The sequence below is a fragment of the Acomys russatus genome, chromosome 20, assembly GCF_903995435.1.
Source record: "Acomys russatus chromosome 20, mAcoRus1.1, whole genome shotgun sequence".
Taxonomy (NCBI): Eukaryota; Metazoa; Chordata; class Mammalia; order Rodentia; family Muridae; genus Acomys; species Acomys russatus.
The window spans coordinates 13055055-13078091 of record NC_067156.1 but is presented as its reverse complement, the minus strand read 5'-3'; the positions used below and the strand labels follow the sequence as shown (position 1 = coordinate 13078091).

At 44.7% G+C, this 23037-nt stretch overlaps 1 protein-coding gene across 4 annotated transcripts in view; it reads right to left on the bottom strand.

Annotated features, from left to right (window-relative positions):
* Positions 1-23037, bottom strand: part of Mapre2 (microtubule associated protein RP/EB family member 2) — a 144346-nt gene that overhangs the window by 52653 nt on the left and 68656 nt on the right. For all 4 annotated transcript variants that reach the window (XM_051163777.1, XM_051163778.1, XM_051163776.1 and 1 more), the window contains one exon: positions 9215-9342. In XM_051163777.1, coding sequence (XP_051019734.1) covers positions 9215-9335 — 121 coding nt within the window. In that variant the 5' untranslated portion in view covers positions 9336-9342. The remainder of the gene's footprint in view (positions 1-9214; positions 9343-23037) is intronic.

The window sequence follows — 23037 nt, the reverse complement described above, 5'->3', positions numbered from 1 at the left end:
AGCTTTGATCGTCACAATGTATCTATTTTTTTTTTAGAGCACATTAAATTAAGAGTAAGACCCTCATAGTCTCAGAGAATTTCTCCGTAAACTGCCAACATCATTCTGGGGACAATGTTAAGTCAGGTTGGTCCCTTCGGAACTCTGAGCACATGCAAGATGGAGCGGTGTGAGCAAAGCAACACAAGCCGGCAGCCCACTTCCGCAGAGCACACTTTTGCAAGTGGCTCTTTTGGCTACAGAGGTTCCTGTCCCTGGGGCTATGTGCCTTGCCACCCCTCTTCAGACGGAAACTATTTTGCCCTCAGGTCAGGTCTCCTTACTCTTGCCGTTCCTCCCAGTCACACTCACTAGCTGTCACACACATCAACAGAGTCTTTAACGGCCACTTCCTGCAGAGGGATGTGCCCTTCCCCTATGGCTCCCAAGAGGGGCCTGAAAGCTAGAGACATTCAGCAGACCCAGCTTGGCGAGGAAGATGGTTACTAGCAGCCACAGAAACCTGGAAGCAGCTACCACAAGGCCTCTGCGCGCGCGTACTGTGATACGTAACAGAATAATATTGTATAATGAGCTGATTTATTGACATTCCCCAGGTTCGCCCCAGGGTGCTTTGTTATCTGAGCACAATTCTAGTAGTATAAGAAACTCAAGCTAGCATGAAGCCCTCACAGTATTTACTCCAGGGATTTAGTCAGATGACCAAAACATAAATGATGGAAGACTTAAAGAGGGAGATGAGGCAGGGAAGAGGCAAGAAATTACTTCCATTAAAAAAAAAAAAAAAAAAAAAAGTGGATTCTAGCAGTATATTTAAAGTTGACATATGTACTTTTTAAAACTTGGCTCCTTTATTTTTCTAAAGTTCTTCCATGAATTGCCACAAAATGTCATCTAGAAGACAGCGAAGTGGAGGCCAACTATCCTGACAGTGACCGAAGAGAATTCAAGAAACTATGCCGAGGCTAACATCACAGCTATTTGCTTCTCACGGTCCCAACACATGTGTTAATGAAACCCAAGGAAGAACCACACCCCTGGAAAGGAGGCCACAGAGAGAGGTGACATGCTGTCTGCCACACTTACATAACAGTTTCAGGGTGGAAAGAAACCTCAGCCGGTAGAGCGATGCATTCAATTATTCTGTTCCCAGGTATGCAATTCTAAAATGCGCAAACATTCAGCTGTGATATTATCTGACACCTCTTTTCTTTTTCTTTCTTATGCTACTTATGAAAAACTATAAATTAAAAATGCAATTCAGAAAAAAATGACGAGGGAATGCATTGTTTTGAAGAGCAGTGAAACGTGGAAGCGCCTGACTGGATCACTGTAACGCGCAGAAACTGAAGGTGACGGGAACTTCAGAAGTCACCGGGCGCGCCCTGCTCATCAGTGCTGGCAACTTGTCTGGCAGTAAGAAAGGCCAGGCACCCCGTGTTGGCGAGGGACTTTGATTTTCCTCTGCTTTGCCCCTGGATGAGCTGACAATCAGGACTTGGGAGCTCTGGATAGAAATGTGAGGGAGAGTTAGGAATAACTTGCTCAAGTGAGGCCAACATGAGGAAAAGACCACATGCTGGGGTGCAAGTACCAGTTCGTGAACAGATGCATGTGTGACCTCTGAGGGGGCATTGTTCTGGTGATTTTAGGCTAGAACTGCTCTGAGAGACCTAAAAGGCACCCACTGTAGGCAGGAACCGTCAAGAGTCACTTCTTCTTTTGGGGAGGAGGCAAGAGCAGCAGAGGGCTAGGACAGCCACAGCCAGGAAGTACAGCGCTGGGGACAGGCGCCTGTTTTCCTGCTCATGGCCTCCTCCTTTAGGCAATATGCTTTCTTTTCTTTATTGCTATTGCTTTTTAATTTTCTTTTTGGACAGTTCTTGACTATGAGGAAGGCACCATTGGGACCCATGGTCTGGTTGTGGGGATAATTATTACAGAGTATGTATTATTTCTTTGACTAGAACTCAAAGAGGGATGATCACATGGCACATGCAGGTGCACAGGCTGTAAGTCCAGCCTGTAAGTGCACGGACAGAGCAGGAGGAACACCTGGCTGCCTTGAGCCCTTGATGCTTTTGCTCTTGCTCCTTACAGGGTGGATAAGAATAAAACGAAACAGCAGCTCCACAAAACACACTGATAAGAAAAAAGCTTAGGGCTATGACATCATTACGCTCCTGAAGTACGACAGCCTGTGTTATCAGGCCGGCTAAAAACACACAGAGCTCTAAAACCGAATGGGCTTGAGCTGAACTATTTCAGATATGAAATATGAAAATGTGTTTTACAGCCAAAGGACAGAATGAGATCTGTGGCTTCTACCATGCACAGAACGGGCGTGCGCACGTCCCTAAGACACTCTGGTCCATCTGCTGCGAAATATCTGAGGGGTCTCCAGTACTTAGGTCTTTTCTCAGGTGCTTACATCATAGTAAACTCATTTGTAAAAAAGAACTGACTGTCTGAGGTCTCCCCAAAATTTACATTCTTCCTCTAAGTCTTCAGAGGTTTTAAACTAAAAGAAGAAAAGAAAAAGAAAAAAAAATGGAGACGCAAATTTAGAATAATGTTTTATAAGGAACATATCCATCATGTCACATAACAGACATTTTGAGAAAAAAATCCAAAATAACTTCCAGTATGTTGGAACATACTGTTTTCTTATAAAGATTCTGGTTTTTATAGACCCTGGTGATTTCAAAATAGGCAATATCTCCATACGTTTCAGAGCTAAGCACTGTAAGCCAAGTTTGGTGACTCATACCTGTAATCTCAGCATGGAGGAGGCAGAGGCGGCAGGATTCAAAGTTCAAGGGTAGCCTGGCATATTGAGTAAGATATTGTCTCAACAAGACGCCACCACCACCACCACCACAACAACAAGAATAAACCCCAACCAACCAAACAAACAAAAATGCCAAAACCCAAACCAAAAGACAAAACATCATACTGAAAGCATTTTAGGCCACGTATGGAGTTGTATGACCACAATTGAAGTATCTGCGAGATTACTAAATCCTGAGCACTAAATCACCAGGGGCCATACTCTTGGAAAGATGAGGCAGGAGGATTGAAAGTTTGAGGCCAGCCCAAGCTAAATAGGGAGACAGGCTCACAACCAAGTACAAATAAACACACTACAAAACAGAGTCCAAGTCACAGGGGAGGGAGCCAGAATTACAATTGTGTACTCAATGAGTCTTAAAACCAAAAGGTACTTCAAGGCTTCTCATACCCCTTAAGAGTCTGCCTGGGCCTTCGAGTCAGAGCCCCAGGCCCAAAAGTCAATGGAGTTTATGCTGGGGCTCCCATGGATCCAGATCCACACTGTTTTTTTGATGCGCACATCCCTCTTCCCTAAGCACACTCATACAGGCTGGTGGCTCAGGGGCAGGTAGAACCCAGCATGGATACAGGACAGTTATGAATCTGTAAAATATTCAACCAGAATCATGACGATTGTACATCTACCTCATGTGGCAATTTCCCCAGATAACAGAAAATAATGAGATCAAAATACAGGGTACAACTAAAGATAATGCTTTGTATAAACTCCTCAAATTATTTGTGTGATCTTATTAAGAATTCACAATTTAGCTGGGCATGCTGGCACACACCTTTAATCCCAGCACTCGGGAGGCAGAGGCAGGCAGATCACTGTGAGTTCGAGGCCAGTCTGGTCTACAAAGTGAGTCCAGGACAGCCAAGGCTACACAGAGAAACCCTATCTCAAAAAACAAACAAAAACAAAGAATTCACCATTTATTAGTTTAAGTTTCTAATAATATGTCATCAATTTCTGTTTATTCCTGTTAGCTATGTGATATTTTTAAGTTTAACATGAATGTGTGTCCTTTGACTTTTCACTAAATATATATATATATATATGTATATACCACACAAACACATACACAGAGCTTTCAATAAAATAACTATACATTATACATGTCCGGACATCTATTTTCTCCTAGCTGTTGGTTTTGTCTCTATTAATAGCGCTCCTCATCACACTGACGTGGACACTGAAAATCGGATACAGGGATAGATGTCAAGGCTAACACTCATTTGACACCTACCCGCTTCTCTGGAAGCCTGTTTTGTTTCTCCAAAGGAAGTTAGCCACTCGATGGTCCCCCTGGGATAACACACACACACACACACACACACACACACACACACACACACACACACACACACACACGCTTCAAACTAAGATCTACACACTGGGGAACTCCATGAATCCGAGGTCTGAGCGAGAGAAAGTGCATTCTCAAAGGCAGGGGCACAGGCCACCCTGGTTTGGGAAGGCTGTCCACTGCAGACACTCAGCACCCTACATGCTGATGACCCCAACTGACTCTAGAAGGAGGAGGAGAGCCTTTCTGGGGTGTTCCTTGAACAGCCGCTATACTGTCACTCGGGAGCACCATGCCACATCCAAGACTCCACCTGACTCTCTTTGTCCCCACCTCCCTTTACTTGACAACATTCCATCTCTCTTCAGCCACGTGTACCACTGCGGTCTCATCTTTTATGGGCAGTAGCAGGCTGTACCGAGCCTTTTTGAGGGCTTCGGGACAATAATCTTGCCCTATTTATCTCAGGGTTCAAAAACGTTGTTTGCTGAATAAAGCTACACAGAGCGACAAGGGCAGAGAGGAGATGAGTGGAGATGTGGCAACTGTTTCCAGCGCCAAACATCCACACGTGGAAAAAAAGCAGAAACTCTTGGTAGTAGTTAGGGTCGTCGAAGTGAATGTATATTCCATCCTGCACTGGTATTTGGCATGACAGAGGCAGGCAAGCACCTACACAAGAAACCCAGGGCAAACTGCCAAACCAAACCAAACCCTGAGCACCTTCAAATCCCACTCATTTATGTTTATCTTTAATAACAAATTATCAAGATAATAGAAATATACAAAATTATAAGGGAGGAAAAAACCCTCTTATATTACACATATCCTCTACTTGAAAAATAAGCTGTATTTAGCCAGTGAATTAGTGGTGTCCTGAATATGTTGCCCACTGCAGCAACTGACCATCCAGCTGGACCACACCCAGACGTGGCCCCTTCCCTTCTCCAACTATTCTGTATACTAAAACCAAGTAAATGGATTTTCAAATCTGCTGGTCAAACAAAATTCGGGAGAAAAAAAAATATCTAGACAAAATCTCCACACAATGCCTCTAAGCATAGATGATATTACGTTAGCACATTATGACATAACCACAGCCCCGTTCTGAAATGGCTCACTTTGCTACAGAAAACAATAAACCTCTGGTTTTATAAAGCTAAGTGAACTCCTGGCCTGCAGAGACACTCCTGGAACCAATCCTTACTTGGTTCCAATGAGGGAGAGTCAGTAAGATCAGCTAAATTTAGCCTCTGAGCTGATTTCATCCCTAACCTGTCTTCTCTGCAGACACACAGAGAAGGCTCAGGGGACATAGCTCTAGGCTGGAACCAACCTACTTAACAAGCACAGATCTGCAGCCAAAAATGGTCACAAAGAGCTCGCTACCACACACAGGAGTGAGTGCCGTCGGGGTAAGGCAGAGGGCCTGCTCTCCAGGTTCCAAGCATGCCTGATGGCCACACCTGCGAGAGGCCCAGTGCAGTCTCCAAATTGGTTTCCCTTCCACCATTCATGTAAGTGTAACTACGATTTCCGCAGCCAAACTCAGAAGCTTTCCTTGGAATAAGAAAAACAGCCACACCTTGATCCAACATAAAGCTTGTACCAATCTGGAGAAACACATATCAAACGTGAATCAAACCATGGTGGTTTCTCTACCTTAAAAAAAAAAAAAAAAAAAAGTCAGTCAAGAAAAATATTTAAAAATTCCAAAACTGCTTTCATTTAAATGACATTTTCTTTAAATACTCAGATGCTCAGGGAAAACAGCTGAGCCTTCCAGCTGCCACAGTGCCAGTACGAGGCTGAGTGACGGTCCTGGCAGTGGTCCCTGTCGTCATCTGTTGTCAGTGCTTCCTGTCCGGAGATGGAGTGGGAAGGAGAGGGAGAAGATGCAAAGCTGCCTTTGCCCTTACACCCAGCCTAGGAGAGGAGGTCCAGACATGGCAAAACGGGTGGGGTGGGGTGGGGGTACAGAAAGGAGGCCTAGGGGAGCAGGGCGGCTTGAAGGTGAGGAGGAAGTGAGACCCCCTGCCTCCTGTCAAACTTCCTTCCCGTTGTTCCTTCCCCTCCACTCCACACAGACCACTTCCTTTCTGTCCCCTTCAATAAGGTGTCTCACATCCAGGAAGCTGCTTTTAGGAATTTTCCCACAGCGACAATGCTCTCTCTTTGTAATCTTGGAAAACATGTAGTAAACTGATTTGAACAAAAATAGGACGCCGTCCCCTGACCACTCTCTCTTAAAAGCCCTATAAATTTTACAAAGCAACTGAATGAAAACAGAAAATATTTCTAAGCTGGACCAGGTGAGGGTGCACCTGACTCAAGCTCCCACTCCACAAGGGGAAATCAACATGACCAGATTTCAAAGCAGATTTAGGTGACCGGCAGCACAAAATACACACAGCCCTCTGCTTTCCTCGAAACAGACTGCTTTTGCAAGAAATAAAAGCAATCCAAATATGCACACACAGCCAGACCCAGATTTGATGTTCAAAGAGAACAGTCATAAAGTTATATCTTTGGGATAAAATAGCAAGGAAAAGGAGTGAGTAATTTTCATTATATTGCAAAAAAGTATAAGGTCTCTCCACGTGACCTATTTATCTCTCTACTTATTCTCATGCTGGAAGCCCTGTGCACACAAGACAAGTGTTCTACCACTGAGTTATGACCAACCCAGCCCATCACTTTTTGCTTTAGAGAGTATTTAAAAATATTTATGGGGAAGAAAGAGATAGATATCAGATAAAGACAGAAAGATCACAAGTAAATACAACACCATAGTTGTATTTCTTTCTTTTTTTTTTTTTGCAAACTGAAAAGTTGATATTCATTTTTTTCTACCTTGCTTTACATTTTAAAAAGAAAATTATTAAGACTTTATTGTAAAGAGCTTCCAAATTAAACACACACACACACACACACACACACACACGTAACCAGTCCCCAAAGTCTAATCATCTCAATGAACTTTTTCATAGTTAGAATTCCATCCATTCTGATTGATGTTTGCTTTAACACTGGCTTTGAGGGAGATCTGTTAGCCGGGAGTAAAGAGAAGAGAGAGTGACGCCATTGGCAAAACAGACAACCGGGAAAGCACCATGTGTGGAACTGAAGTCTTTACGGGGGTCAGGTGTGCTGTCAGGAAAGCGGAGTCTGCAGAAATGTGTGCAGGTGGTCCGCATGTGTCTTGCCAGAGCACACCACTGAGTTAAAATACCACACGGTGAGCCAGAAGCAACTAATATAAATGTCCACAACACACTGTACTGCATGCATGTGCACATCCCTAAACATGACAAGGAAGGGCAATCACTCAGGTCATTTGGATTTGTTCTTAGCCGAGTGGTACCATACTACCTGCCGACAAAGTCTTTTAGCATGAGAATAGAGAAATGAATTCATAAATAAGTAATTAGAAAGACTGCTTCTTCCTGCCAAATGCCATTGCTGAAGACAAAAATTAAACAACAGTGTGGAAACGGTGCCAGACAGGTTTGGGATACCTGAACTTCACTTTTAGTGGTTTGAGATTTCTCAGAAGCGCAGTGATGGCTGCAGGCTGCTGGCAGATCCACCCAGGTTGGTTTATGGAGCACAAGATGCCCAGGCTCCAGGCCCAGAGTTACTGACTAGGGGAGCCAAAGGTGCTGCATCTCTGCTTTTCCATAGCTCCTAGGAGATTAGACAAGCTCTGGTCCACTGTCTCGCGAGAGAATCGATGCCTGTCTTTCCACAACACAGATTCACCCGTGTTTTCCAGTCAGAAATGTGTCTCAAAGCAGAAAAGAGACATTTAATCTATTACTGGGGACTTTGAAAATTCTGACTGTACTGCACGAAATCTTTTTTGCATATGACTTGCTGGAAACAGGAGTTCATAGTACAATACCAGCATGTCAGCTAAAACTCGCATCTCCTCCACGTCTAAATACCTTCACACAACACATTTCAGTAGCATGCTCTATTTCCCACCGCCATGTTCATGTCAGGGCTGCGGGTAGAGAAGAAATCTCTTTATCTGTTAGTTTACAAGAAAATACTTATTTTGTAAAGGCGAATAGCTTATTTCAACTTACACTGAGGGCTAAAGTCAGATTACTTTGACATACTCAGACTCTGCTCTTGAAATTTCATCTTTTTTCAAACAGGTTTAACCCAATCTGCATTCCCAACTGAACTGCTCTGTATCAGGTACAGTGGTGAATTGGGCTTTAGGGAAAAAAAAGAAAGAAAGAAAATTATAGACCTGCTCTTGAGAACTCCTGGTACCTCCTGGGATAGGGAGTCAGATGTCATACACACTATGACAGGGGTTATCCTGGATGGGTGGGCAGGGTTTGGGGAAAACCACAGAGACTGGGGAAGTCTTCCCAAAGCTGACGGTAGGTAAGGCTGATTAAACTGGTAACTACACACACCAAGGGGAGGAAAGACCTGGAAAGCAAGGCCAAAACTGTGCAGTGCTAAAGGGATGGTGTCTGTAGAGACCCAAGAGGGTTTTGTGGGGCTAAGGCTCTGGGGAGAGGGGTGCACAGGACAGAATTGAAAAGGGTAACCCCAGTGTTTTTTTATTTTGGAACAAGGTCCCACTTGGTTACCCAGTTGGCCTCGAGTTGCTGGTCATGTGGTCCAGACAGGCCTTGTGTTTGTGACACCCCTGTCTCAGCCTCCCAAGAAGCTGGGATTAGGGCCCTGCATAACCAGGCCAAAGTCTACTGTGTTTGAAGCCATATGCATGGTGACAATAGGATGATGGAACAGGGGCTAGGAGCCAGCATAGCAGAAGGGTGTGGCAGACAGCAAGCCAGAAGCAGTTCACACACCCATCTGGATGCCTGTGTGCTCTTAGATGTTCTCAGACATTCCCCCCATATGTTCCTCACTTCCAGCCAAATTTCTCCTTTTAATTATGTATATATACATATATATATATATATACATATATATATATATATATGTATGTGTGTTTTTGTGTCTTACCCCAAATATGTCATTTGTGGTTCATAAAAATCACATTCAATTGCCAATAAACACATACCAAGAAGACAATGTCTTACCTGAACAGAGCTGTTCCACTTTCGTGTAGTTTAGAGACACGATGTCATTAACCCATGCAATGATGTCATGCCTGCTCATAGTCTCCTGGGTTATCGAGGTAGAATACACATTGACCGCCATTCCCCAACTAGGATAAAAACAAATGAAAATAAGTTTACTCACAAGAAAAAAAAAAAAACAAACAAACTTAGAACTGCAAAAGCCACGCAAGCAAGGAGGACATCTTTGGCAGGGCTTTGCGACAAGATTTCTTAAATGTGGGTCCTGACCCCATGCGGGGTGGTGAAATGGCACAGGGAGGTGGTGACAAATCTGGCAACAGTTAAATGGTTTCTGGTTTCTGGCCAACAATTAGTCCATAATCAGATGTGTAATGGATCCAAAGTGTTCCTGGCAGTGCCCGACCATGTTGCATCAGGAGACTTCACTGCAGGCCCCCCCCTCCCAGTTCTGCACACATACCACACGCACTTCCCACCGCATTCCAGGACATCCCCCAATGCCAAGATCACTGCCTGGACCGCTCAGGCTCAGATGCTGAGACTACTGTGTTTTGTTAAGTGCAGTTACTTTCGATGTACATACAAAGCTTTTTTTTTTTTTTTTTTGCCCTTACAGAAACATGCTGGCTTAATTAGAGAAAACCCTGCTTTTAATATTTTCCTGCTGTTGGTCCTTAGCACGTAAGTATCGAAACAATGTTATCTTTGGACTGTATTGTGTTCAAACTGGCACAACTGTCTCACTAGTATGTAAATTTCCTTTCATCTCTCTTTTTTTTTTTTTTTTTTTTTGAGACAGGGTTTTCTCTGTGTGGCAACTCTCACTAACCTGGCACTCGCTTTGTAGACCAGGCACAAACCCCAGAGTTCCGCCTGCCTCTGCCTCCCGAGTGTTGGGATTAAATGCGTGTGCCACCACGCCTGCCTTGTCTTTCCTTTTCTGAGGCAGGACTTCCCTATCTCTGGCCTCCCTGACCTTGCAGTGAACTGCCTCTGCTTCTGACTGCTAGGATCACAGGTACGAGTCACTGTTTCCAGCTGCATGGCAAAATCACAAGTATATCAATGGGCTGTTTTGAAGTTGTTTATGACTTACTGTCATAAATGTTTGATTCGTGTACCTATTTGACTTACCTACTGAGCTGAGCTCAGGTAAAATTTCCTAGGTGGAAAGGGTTTTGGAGTGGGAAATTTCAACAGCTACGCCTTAGAGGGTGCAGCTGGCCTGACTGGGCCAAAGCCTTCTGCTGCCCTTTCCTCCCCACCTCCCCACCTCCCCACTCCCCGACCCTCCCACCCCGCACCCCTAGTTCCTTGTAACTGCCTATTTGGATCACATTTCACCCACTCCTCCTGGGGTACCACTGCACATCCCCCTTCTTCAGGCTCTGAGATTCCTAATCTGTAAGAAAATGTAGATTCTCACTTTGACCTTAAGTCTATGTGGGACACTGAGTTCCCAGGCTTACAACATCACGGTGCACCACACTCCGAGCTTCTTTTAAAGTAAGATCTATTTTATTTTTAACTGTGTGTGTGTGTGTGTGTGTGTGTGTGTGTGTGTGTGTGTGTGTGTGTGTGCAGTGCCCACAGAGGACAGAAGAAGATGTCAGCTCCCCCCGGAGCAGGAATTACAGGTGGCTGTGAGTGGTTCCGTGTGGGTGCTGGGAACTAAACTGGATCTTCTGCAAGGACAGCTAGTGCTCCTAACCACTGAGCAATCCCTCCAGCCCCGACAGTCTTGTAGTTTTACAGACTATCTCATGGACCCTTTATTACAAGCACATGAAATGCCAGTGTCTCAGAGGCTGCCCCTTCTAACAGCTGTGTAACAGTAAAAGGATTCCTTGTGGCATTTAAACATGGGTAAGAGCTTCGCAATTCTATGAACTTCGTGGCGTGTTTATATACATATGTGTGACAGACATATATTAATTTTTATTTTAGCAACAGTCAAGCATACGCAAAAAAAAAAAAAAAAAAAAAAAAAAAAAAAAAAAGAAGCGAAGCGGAATAATGAACCAGTCATGGCTACTTCCTGGATTCAGCGACAATCAATTTTCAACCAAGCTTTTTTGATTTTGTTTTTCTGTTTTTTTCAGACACGGTTTTTGTTTTTCGAGACAGGGTTTCTCTGTGTAGCCTTGGCTGTCCTAGACTGGCTTTGTAGGCCAGGCTGGCCTCAAGCTCACAGAAAGTCACCTGTCTCTGCCTCCCGAGAGCAGGGATCACAGGTGTGTGCCACTGCACCTCGAAATTAAGCTTATTTTACATATAGTCCCATCAACTCCCCGCTGCCAATCCCACTTCTGGCCCCACAGGCCATATTATTACAGAGTAAATGGCAAGTATTGAGTCATTTTTGTTATAGATAGTTCAGTGTGTTTTGGAAAGATAATGACATCAAACACGCTAAGCAACAGCACCACCACACTGAAATGACCACCACATCTTCATGTCGTAAGTGCTGTGATGGCTGGCCCTTTTGTCCCAGTCCTGGCTCCAAGGGCCCCTGACTCCTTTCTGTAACAGACAGTATTTGGTGATACAGAAGAAGTAAGTGTTTTGAACATGACTAGGTGAAACAGCAAAATCTAAAGCTTATAAGCTCTGTACGCTGTGTCTCCATGCTTATTATACAATTGTCCTTGGAGTCATTTACTTTCCTTAGAGTGAAAATCTGCTTCCTGCTGCAAGCTATTAAAAGGAGGAACTTATAAACAAGGAAACAGCACCCACACATCTTCTAAATGAGTGGTTCTCAGCCTTCCTACTGCTGCGACCCTTTCATATACTTCCTCCTGTTGTGGTGACCCCCAACCATAGAATTATTTTGTTGCTACTTCATAACTGTTATTTTGCTACTGTTATGAATTATGATTTAGCTATCTCATATGCAAGATGTTGATATGTGACCTCCCCGAAGAGGTCATGAAGCACAGGTTGGGAACCGCTTGCTCTAAATTCTTTTTCCCTGGAAGGCATCTCTGCCAGCATTGAATCCCAGATGATGTGACCATGAATATTATTTTTCTACACTTCTACTAAAGGTTCTTCTGTTTGTCAGTAAACAGCTCTCACTGTTTTCTTTAGGCGACATCTTACAAAGTGAAACCATTTACTTTTACAACATAATCACCTTTCACACCACCTTTATACAATATATATATATATATATACACATATACACACACACACACACACACACACACACACATATCTTTAGTAAGGATAAATAATTCAAAATTCAAAAGTATTTCGGACCCTGTGATGTGATTTTTATATACTGACATAACTTTTGGCAGTCGATGTACTTTCCTAATGATTTTTTCATGTGGTAACAAAAAGCTTTTACATTTCCCAGCAATGGATAGATGGAAGGTGACGTGTCAAGTGCTAGGTGGCATCCAACCCAAGGGAGATGGAAATTTTGCTCCAGGTGACTTAAAAACAAAACCACACACAAGACAGGGAGGTAGGAACAGATCTGTATTTGTCAAACATATCTCACTGAGAAACAAATGTTCGTACTTACAGAAGAAGAAGAAATACCAAACAGGAGATAAAAAAATAAAAATAAAAAATAAAAACAAAACCCCACGCGAACAAAGGAGTGGATTGCTGCATCCCAGGCCAACTGTCCTGTAATTGAAGCGTTCCTTCAGCCACACTAAGGCACTGTATGCTTTTCCAGAGCTCATTAAGACAAGGGGCAAATATTATAAATAGCACCAGCTTTGTGCTTTAGAAACCTCAAGCTGGGTGTGGTGGCACACCCCTTTAATCCCAGCACTCTGGGAGGCAGAGGCAGGTGGATCTCTGTGAGTTCGAGGCCAGCCTGGTCTATAGAGTGAGTCCGGAACAGCCAAGGCTACACAGGGAAACCCTGTCTCAAAAAACCAAAAGAAAAGAAAAGAGACCTTCTCATTAATTAGTCATCAGTCCCACTCTTTAACTCCTACCATAATAGGTCTCTCATCAACACACCTGCAGTCCCTGGAGATGCTGGAGTGGGAGGGCCTTGTGGGAAAACTAGGTAAGTGGGCAGAGCACGAGGCAGGATAACCCAGTGAAATGCAGGAATGTGCTCATGTTTACTAAAAGAAAGCATGGCCGACATATCAACACATTTTAATAGATATTTGGGTCAACAGCATCAGGATCAATATAAATGATCTATATACTGACCGGAGAATGTTCTTGTAAACTATACTCTTCCAAACTTCAGAAAGATATTTATTAGCTACCGTACAATGCATTAGATTTCGTTATTGTGTTTTCAAGCGAAATTTGTTTTTGTTGATTCTCTTATCTGCCTACCCCCTGGCCTTCCTGATGCCCTTTCGCCCACGGTGGCCTCCTCTCTATTTTCATGTCAGGTGTTCCGTTGCCTTCCGCTGTCTTCTTCAATACTTCTACCCATCCTCCTGATGGTCCTCCATCTGGTTTCATAGTCTACACTAACACACACACACACACACACACACATATATATACACACACACACACACACACACACACACACACACACACATACACACATATGCATTTAAAGACTGAAAGCTATCTACATGAGAGAGAACATTTGTCTGTGCAAGTCTGTGCCACCTCGTGTAATAGACTATCTCCTGGATCCACCCATTTTCCCGCATTTCATATTCCTTGATAGCTAAATAAAATTTCTGTGTGTATGCGTGTGTGCATGCTTGCGTGCGCGTGTATGTACATTTTCATTATCTACTCCTCTGATGGCAGCCCTTGAGGCATGCGTGTGCATGTGTGTTGCCTGCATGTGTGTGCACCAGGTGCATGCCTGAAGCCCCTGAAGGTCAGACAGATCACTGGAATCCCAGAACTGGAGTGAAGAGTAGCTGCAAACCACCATGTGGACGCTGGGAACTGAACCGGTCCAAGTGCTATTAACTGCCAAGCCATCTCTTTAGCCCTAAGATATCAATTTTGTTCTTTTTCTTTTTGCTTTTTTGAGACAGGATTCCTCTGTGTAGCCTTGGCTGTCCTGGACTCGATTTGTAGACTAGGCTGGCCTCGAATTCACAGCGATCCACCCACCTCTCCCCTCCACCCCCACCCCACCCTGAGAGCTGGGATTACAGGCATGTGCCACTGCACCCATCTAAGATAATTATTTTTTAATTGGACTAACTTCTGATGTTTTTATCAGGATAAATGTCAAACTAGGAGAAGCGAGGTCACACTGAATGCCACGGAACGAAAAGCCAATGGCAGCTTAGGTCTGGTGCTCGTTTGGACCTTCAGTGGGTCTTTTAATGGAAATGTCAGCTGATTATCAGATGGCCTACTGTGTGGCCTCAAGCCCACATTGGGACTTCAAGATCTGGTTAGATGCAATAGTATAAAAGCAGATAAGGGAGGCTGGGGAGACGGACTGGCTGGTCCTTACAGCACTTGCTGTGCAAACATGAGAACACTAATTAGATCCTAAAACCCACATAAAAAACCAAGTGCTGTGGCACACCTTGTAATCCTAGCAGCCCTGGGGAGGCAGGGACAGGCAGGTCCCTGTGGGTACTGGCCAGTCGGTGTAGCCTAATACGTGAGCTCCAAGTCACAGTGAAACACCGTGTTTCAACCCAAACAACACTGGTGTCCTCAGGCCTCTACGTGTGTGCTCATATGTGCACCCTCGATGCCGCATCCCACATGCACCACATACACACAAACACACACATACACACACATACACTCACAGAGGAGTAAAAGAGAAGCTTATAAGGGACATTTCCTTAGCTTTACCGTCCCTGGGTCACTGTACTTTCATATTTTATTATAATACAAACTTACATTCATCATTCCTACCTGAAAAGGAACCAAACCCCACAATATATCTATATATTATTTTTACGAATGTCTTATGAACATGGCAGTTTCCCCCTCTAAAAAAACAGGAAAGAAAATGACACACACACACACACACACACAAAACCACAAATCCCTAGCCAGGCAATGGTGGTGCACACCTTTAATTCCCAGCACTCGAAGGCAGAGGCTAGTGGATCTCTGTGAGTTCAAGGCCAGTCTCGGTTACAGAGCAAGTTCCAGGACAGCCAGGTCTACATAGAAAAACCCTGTTATCAAAACAAAACAAAACACCAAATCCCTTCCTGTGCTCAGAAAGCAAAGCTGCAATTCTGGCCTCTCTGTGGACAGCGACTTCAGAGTAAGAGCAGCCTTGGCCTGGGGCCCAGCGTCCTGCTGACTTGTCCGGCTTCTCCTACGTTTGACAGTTGATGGTGGGACAGGATGAAGAGGCACAGAAAGCTTATGCTTTGCAGCAATTATTGAGCCACATAAAATTAGACATTGCATTTCTGCTTAGTAAAACAAATGGAATTTTCTGTGAGTCAATGAGACAAGTTAGCTTGGATTAAGGCTTGGCAAGCCCCAAACATGGAAAAAGCAAACTACGAATTCTATCACCTTACCAGTCATGAGGCCCCAAACTCTCTAGGTTTTCCCGAGATTCAATTTGGCAAGGTTTATGAATTATTTTGGGGGAAGCATTCTTCAAAATTAAACAAATATGTAAAATGTCTGTGTCAGCACTGTCTGCTTACTGAAATGATTTCTGAGATCATTCATTCTGTCTCTTTGCCCCACCCAGCTCCACCAAATGAACCACCACAGCCACACTGTTCCCATTTTCTCCTTCACACTCCCTCAGTCAACCCTCTGTAAAGACAACCCATTGTTTCACAGCTGCCCCAAAGTGGGGTTCATGATAGGTCAGGTGTTCCAAGATCCTACCTCTTGCTTTGAGGCGGTCCACACAACAACGATTTGAGAAATAAATGTGAGGAACGAGGCATGTGAAGTCTATTTTGATTCTTAACAGCTAACGCCTGGGTTCATAGTCTTCCCAAGTTTAGACAACGCCATCTGCAGAGCAGTCCTCTCTATGCACTGGACCCTGCTTGCCGCTCTGTGCGGAGGCCCCAATTTAGCTCACATTTGCCCCAAGCCCGTGTTGATACTAAAGCTTTAAAAGTCTTATGGGAGCCAGGCATGGTGGGTGGCACACGCCTTTAATCCCAGCACTTGGGAGGCAGAGGCAGGTGGATCGAGGCCAGCCTGGTCTACAAAGTGAGTCTAGGACAGCCGAGGCTACACAGAGAAACCCTATCTCAAAAAAACCAAACCAAACCAAACCAAACCGAACCAAAACAAAAAGTCACTATGGGGGCTGCAGAGCTGGCTTACTGGCTACGAGTGCTTACAGCGCTGCAGAGGGTCTGGGTTCAGTTCCCAGCACCCATTTCAGGGTGCTCTCTAACTCCACTCTCTGACTCCACTTCAGGGCATCTGATGCCGTCTTCTGAATTCCCAAGGCATGAGCGTGGAGTGCTGCACATACACTCATGTAGGCACACACTGTGTAGAAAACATGTAGAAACACATTTTTTCTTAAAGGCACAAAGAACTTCAGTTACCTTCGGTCACTCCATTAAGGAGACTATACTCAACTTAATCTTTGTGCTTGGCTATAAAATGATCAGAAATTTTGGCTAGCCACGCCAATGTATTCCATTCATACATTTTGGGCTGACGCTGTTTGTGCTGTGACTGTCTCTTTTTTCTCTCAAAACATTTTCTATTTCCAGCAATTCTCTCAGCAGCAGGAGAGTAATCCACCACCAAGAGCCTAAGAAAAGTACATTTTCACTCCCTTTACACAAACTAAACAAAGAGCAGACTGGCAAAGGTATAGAAGGGAATGTTTTCTTTCTTTCATGTGAGCAGCGTATATATTTGAGTCTCTGTACATAATGATTTGCAAAGGCCTTATAAACGTCTAGGACCAGGATAGCTCAACTTCAGTATAAAAACACCAGCGCTTCACTAAGGGCAAATTAGGGAGACGGAGACCAGGTGCCGGAGCCTGTTGAAGTCCCCGTATGTGGCAGGGGAGAGAAGCACCTGTGGTCCCTAAGCACATCTTTTCTCCATGATTGGAGGGACTCACACCTGGCCCAACCAAAGGCTACACTGTCAGATCCCACATCAGAAAGCTCTTTGGTTGAAGTTTAAGACACTCCACAGATGAGGTAAGGAGAGGGGCTGTGTTCCAAACCTGTAGCAGGACTCTGTACTCACAAAGATCTTTTTAGAGCTACTCTAATAAAAGCAGTTCTTTTGTAAACCCTCTTGGTATCCACAAATATGTTTAAAAGAGATTTATCAAGTTGACGATATAATAATAACCCTAAGCTTATCAGTTAGAGTTTCTAGAATAATTTTAACCATAAATATTTTTAAAGGAAAAAGAAGTATATTTTATGTCCACAGATTGAGATACTTAGTCAGCTGGGTGTGGTAGCACACGCCGTTAAGGTCTGCACTAGGACTGTGAGTTCTAGGAAAGTCTGGCACGTGGCAGGCCAACCAGGCCTACAAACTGAGATGCTGTCTCAAAAACAAAAATTCTCAACAATAGCAAAACAAGATAATGAGCCAAAGGAAGAAACACAAACACACACACACACACACACAGCTCTCAAAAACCAGCCCTACTTTATAGTTTACTCCGCCTATCTGAAGGTGGGTGGGAAGCCCTGTGACCACGCCCGCGCGCCCGCACGCCCACATGCCCCAGCTCCTCCAGAACAAAAAACCCCCAGAATATCCCTCATGACGAACTGGGGGTTTCCATAAGGAGGAAGGGTGTAAATGTGTGCCTCGAGCCAGAAAATTCCCTGTTTTTCATCTGTGTATAATTCATTCCCCAAATGAGGAGCCGTGAGCGGCAGGACTGAGGCACTTCACCAAGGAAAAGAACGTCTCTAGACCACGCCCCACTCATCATTCATTCATCAGTATCTCTTCATTCCTTCATTCATTGTTTTCTCTTCATTCATTCATGACCCAGATGTGGGGGCAGAGGAGGAAGGATTTGTCCAAGGCAGGGATCAGGACTAATCACGGAGGGGGGGGGGGGCAAGAGGGGAGTCATTGAAAGAAAATGACACAGTGACTGAACAAGACACAGTCACCCCCAAGAGAGGTTACAAAAACTGGGACATTGCAGTGAAGACGGTGTATTGGAATTTCTGTATATCTTCTGATGTACGATAAGGAAGGAAATTAAACCCATCACACTGGCCCCATGTAGCAACTACAGAGCTGTGGGCAGATGCGCATACTTGACTACTGTTTTATGTCCTGTGATGGGAATAAGACAGGGAGGCCTCTGAGGTGGCATACGTCTGAGCCCAGAGCTGAGTTCACACGAGGAAAGGAAATGTCAGGCACCACATGTTACCAGACCACAGACACTGAAATATACTATCTCCCCTCAGATTAGGTACCTGTAGTTCAAAACTAGCAAAGAAAATCAGAGAAAGGGCTTTCAGGGGAAAGTGCTTTGGGGACAAAAGGTAAGAGGAAATTGGTTTGCAGAAGAGGGCTGGCTTGCCTGCGGTACTCCAGGCTTTCCTAGGCTGCTGTGTTATCATCAACTACTTGATGCTATCAATGTTAGCATAAAGGTCTGTTTGGCTTGGCCATCTGAACGTGTAACTCCTGCTAATAACTGCCACTTCCTGAAGAGAGCAAATAGAAAAGCAGCTTATGGGTGCCTGCCCCTTTGATAATTAATCATTAATTTTAACTTTTTATTTTCTCTCTCTCCCTCTCTCCTTCTCCCCCCTCTCTTTCTCTCCCTCTCTCTCCCTCTGTCTCTTTCCCCTCCCCCGTGTGTGTGTGTGTGTGTGTGTGTGTGTGTGTGTGTGTGTGTGTGTACACTGTATGCACATGTGTTTGTTCCCGCATGTGAAAGCCAGAGAAGGGCATCAGACATCCAACTCTTATAGAGAGAATATCCTGTGTATTGTATGGATGTACTGTCAGTTAAAAAAAAAACAACACAAAACTATGGCCTATAGGAAAGGGTAGAATAGAAGGTAGGGCATCTGGTAGGCAGAGAGGATTCTGGGATAGAGCCAGGTATAGGAGATTCACTCATGAAGATGTGAAGACAGATGCATGGTAACCAGCCATATGGCAGAATGTAGATTAGAATAAACGGGGTTTTGTTTTGTTTGTTTGTTTTTGTTTTTTTGAGACAGGGTTTCTCTGTGTAGCTTTGGGTGTCTTGGACTTTCTTTGTAGAACAGGCTGGCCTTGAATTCAGAGAACTGCCTGCCTCTGCTTCCCTGAGTGATGGAATTACAGGTATATGCCACTGAGCCCGGAACAAATGGGTTATTTTAAGTTTTGAGGTAATCAGAGAAGAGCCTCGCTATATGGCTTAGATATTTGTAAATATATTTTGAGTTCCACAAGTCTTTATTCTGGGAGCCTGGGGATGGGAGGAAAAACCCCATTAACAGCTCTCCTCTTTATTCCCTTGAGCCAGGGTCTCTCACTGAACATGGAGCATCTGGCAGCTACCAAGCCCCAGTATCCTCCCCTACAAGGTCTCCATCACCCTACCAGGTCTCGATTGTTACATAGTTGCTTGGAATTTGAACCCAGGTCTTGGTGCTTATGTGGCAAGCATTTTTACCTGCTGATGCATCTCTCAAGTCCTGCCCCCTTTGAAATATAAAATGACTACAATGCACAGATTTCTAAAACTGTCTGCAAAATGAGGCCCCATAACTTCCCTTGAATGTGCACCTCCCACCTTTAGTACCTGCTGCTCTCTGCACCTTCATCGGGCGCTCTCATCACCTGTCCTGTGCATGTCCTCTATTTGGTTACTGACCAAGAAGGAGGGGACTTTCAGATGCCGAATACAGGTAGATATTTTTTTTGTTGTTGTTTTGATTTTTAACTCAGAATTAAGTTAATATCTATGACCCTGAAACGAATCAGAAACTTGACTCTGATCCAAGAAAAAAAAAATTTAGAATTCTAAAAGGGCTTTTTGTCCAGGGATGTGAATGGAAGCTAATTTCATATAGTGAGAAAGTAGCTAAGATCTCTCACACACCTATACTGTGCACACACTCATGCACACATACAGTAGACGCATGCCTCTTCATATGGTCAGAAACGCAGCTGATTACATTCACCTAAATATCCATCTGTTCCGAGCAGTGGGTGGCTTTGTCCATGTTCTGAAAATAATTCCAATAACCCAGGGCTTGTTCCCATGCCACAAGACTTGGCTGGTCTCCTCAGGGCACCAACTTTTGCCCAGCAGCCCCGCCTACCCCCTCTTGGCTCGCTCTATATCCACTTCTTCTCCTCCATATGCCTTCTGTTTACTTTCCCAGCCTTGCTTGGCCTTGTTCCTGTCACTCTGACCTTTGCTCTCTCCCAGGATCCCAAGTAATTTTAAGTCATGGCCCAAGTCGCCCCCACCCAGCAGCATGGCCTCTGGTTAACCTTTCAGGACACGGGCATACTGGGTACCATTGGGTGGTCGCGCTTAGCTGTTCCCGGACACTGTAAAATCAACTGCAAAAGACAAAGCAGAAGAATACGGGGCGATGGAATGGGGCTCAGGTGCTGCCGTTTCTCCTGTGTCAGCATCTTCAGTCTGCCGGCTCTAACCCTTCTCATAATGAGAAACAAGTGATGGACGGCGGCTCCCAGCTAAGCCTTGAGGGATAACAGGGACATAGGCTTAGGCAAAGGCACTGAAGCTCAGTCCAGAACTTGGCACTATTACCTGCACTTCATGCTTTGGGTTCAATGTCAACTCTTCAGCAAGCCTCCCTTGCCAACCCCCGGAAGTGGCCTCTCCTGTTACGCTTACATCATCTCTGTTCTACTGGATGTTACGCAGTCTGTGATTGGCCTGCTTGCTTATTGTCTCCTGCCTTCCAGGGCAAGCCCGGTGATGGCAGAGACTTTGTAGTGGACATCTTATTTACTGCCACATCTCCGGGGTGTGCACAAAACGCAACTCATGCTAAACGCAGGAGTGTATGGGAGAGTTTTGTGGGGAAAGGAAAGCTGTAGGATGCTCAAAATCATACCACCGTGCAGGCGACTGTTGGGACGGACCCCTGTGCTGTGAGGCAGCATGCAGGGAGCGGATTAGGGATGAGCAGACTAAAGGACTTTGGTTTTTGTATAAACAAAGGAGGAGGAAGAAAGAGAAAGAGAGGGGGCAGGGGGAATGAATAATGGGGATTCTTTATGGCAGCTATGAAATGCTCCCCAGCTGACCAGCAGACTCAGGAGGGCGCTGACCTAGGCAGGAGTCAGGGCACCAGCTTCCAGACCCAGAGCTAGACCCAGACTAACCAGTTGGTTGGGTAAACTTGGTCACCTGCGTGTCTCCACAAGAGACTTCTTTTTCTTTGCTGGAGAAGCGTGGGGACTGGGCGAGGTGATGACAGTGTTTAGTGCGTACCCACATCTACTGTAGGAGTAAATCGCTAACACGGAGTCTGACGTCCCAGCGTCGCCTTGCAGCTGCTTTTATGCCCTGATTTGGGGGTTGGGGGGGAGGGTGGTGGGAAGTTACAGGTTCTGTGTGGTCACAGCTCTCAAGCAGCAGGTCTGGGACCGGGAGCTGGGGTGATACTAGGGTGGCTGGTCTTAATGCAAGCCATGCCCACTTCCACCTCCCACTCCCCACCCCGCATCCTGCCAGACAAGGAGAGAAGAGAAAACTGCAAGTGAAGATACAGTTGTGGCCTCTGGTAAAGCTGTTTTGTAAATGCATCAAGGCCTCATTTTATTTTTATTTTTTATTTTTATTTTTTGTACAAGGGCCTGGAGTATGCTAGCAAGGTTCTACACCTCCGAGCTAGCTTCCCAGCCTTCTCACTTTACTTTTGAACTAAATTCCCCAGGACAGCTTTGAACTCCTTCTGCAGCCCGAACAAGCACTGAACTGAGTTCTTCATCCTGGACTTAAACCAGTGACTTTTAAACATATGTTTCCATGAAGAAAGGCCCGCACAGTGGCGATTTGGGCGAGATATCCTCAGGTTATGGCTGGGAATGATTTCTGGCGTGGAGCACCTGGCAGCTGGAACACATAAGCCATGCTAGTATTTTAGGAACGGCCACATTTTACATTTCTAGTTACTATGTGTTTCGGAGCCAAGGCTCTCAATTTACTTTTTTTTTTGTGGGAGACTAGAAAAATGGACATTACTGCCTATAATTTTTTTCAAAGCTAATAAAAAGCTTTAGATTGGTATCTTGAGTGTGTGTTTAGAATAACATATCCCTAAGACATAACCTTGGTATCTCACTCTCAGTGCCTGGTGCCTGCCCAAACGTCTGCACCTTCATTATAGTAAAAGTGATTTTTAAACACGTGAGAACATTTTGAAGTGGAAATGAAATACAATAAAACAGACTATTAATGAGAAGGTAAAGTGCAGGCTAACATTTAAAGATATTCCAGCAAATGTGAGTCCAAATGAGTAGCAGACTCTCATCCCAAGTCTGTCCGGTGACCATCCTCTCTTAGCTCCTTGCAAAGCAGGCTCAATGCAAAGGGAACACTTCAAACTAGGGAAGAGCACAGAAGCAATGGCTTAGCTCCTACCCAGAGCGAGAAAGTTTCCTCAGGGCTTCTCTCAGTCACCCTGTCATGTACAAAGTTTAAAACTGACAACTGTGCAGTCAAGTTACCCAACAACAACAACCACCACCACCACCACCACAACAACAAATATCTCATAATGTTCTAGCTGTCCTGAGCCACATGTTGCCAGCAATCAGCAAGTTGAACATCTTTCCATTATAATCTTTATCAAACCTGTTCTACAACCCCAGAGACCAAAGTCTATATTCCACACATGGAAAAAAAAAAAAAAGAGAGAGACCTCTCCTGAGCATGCCAACGGATAGAAATTCTAGTCACTGCC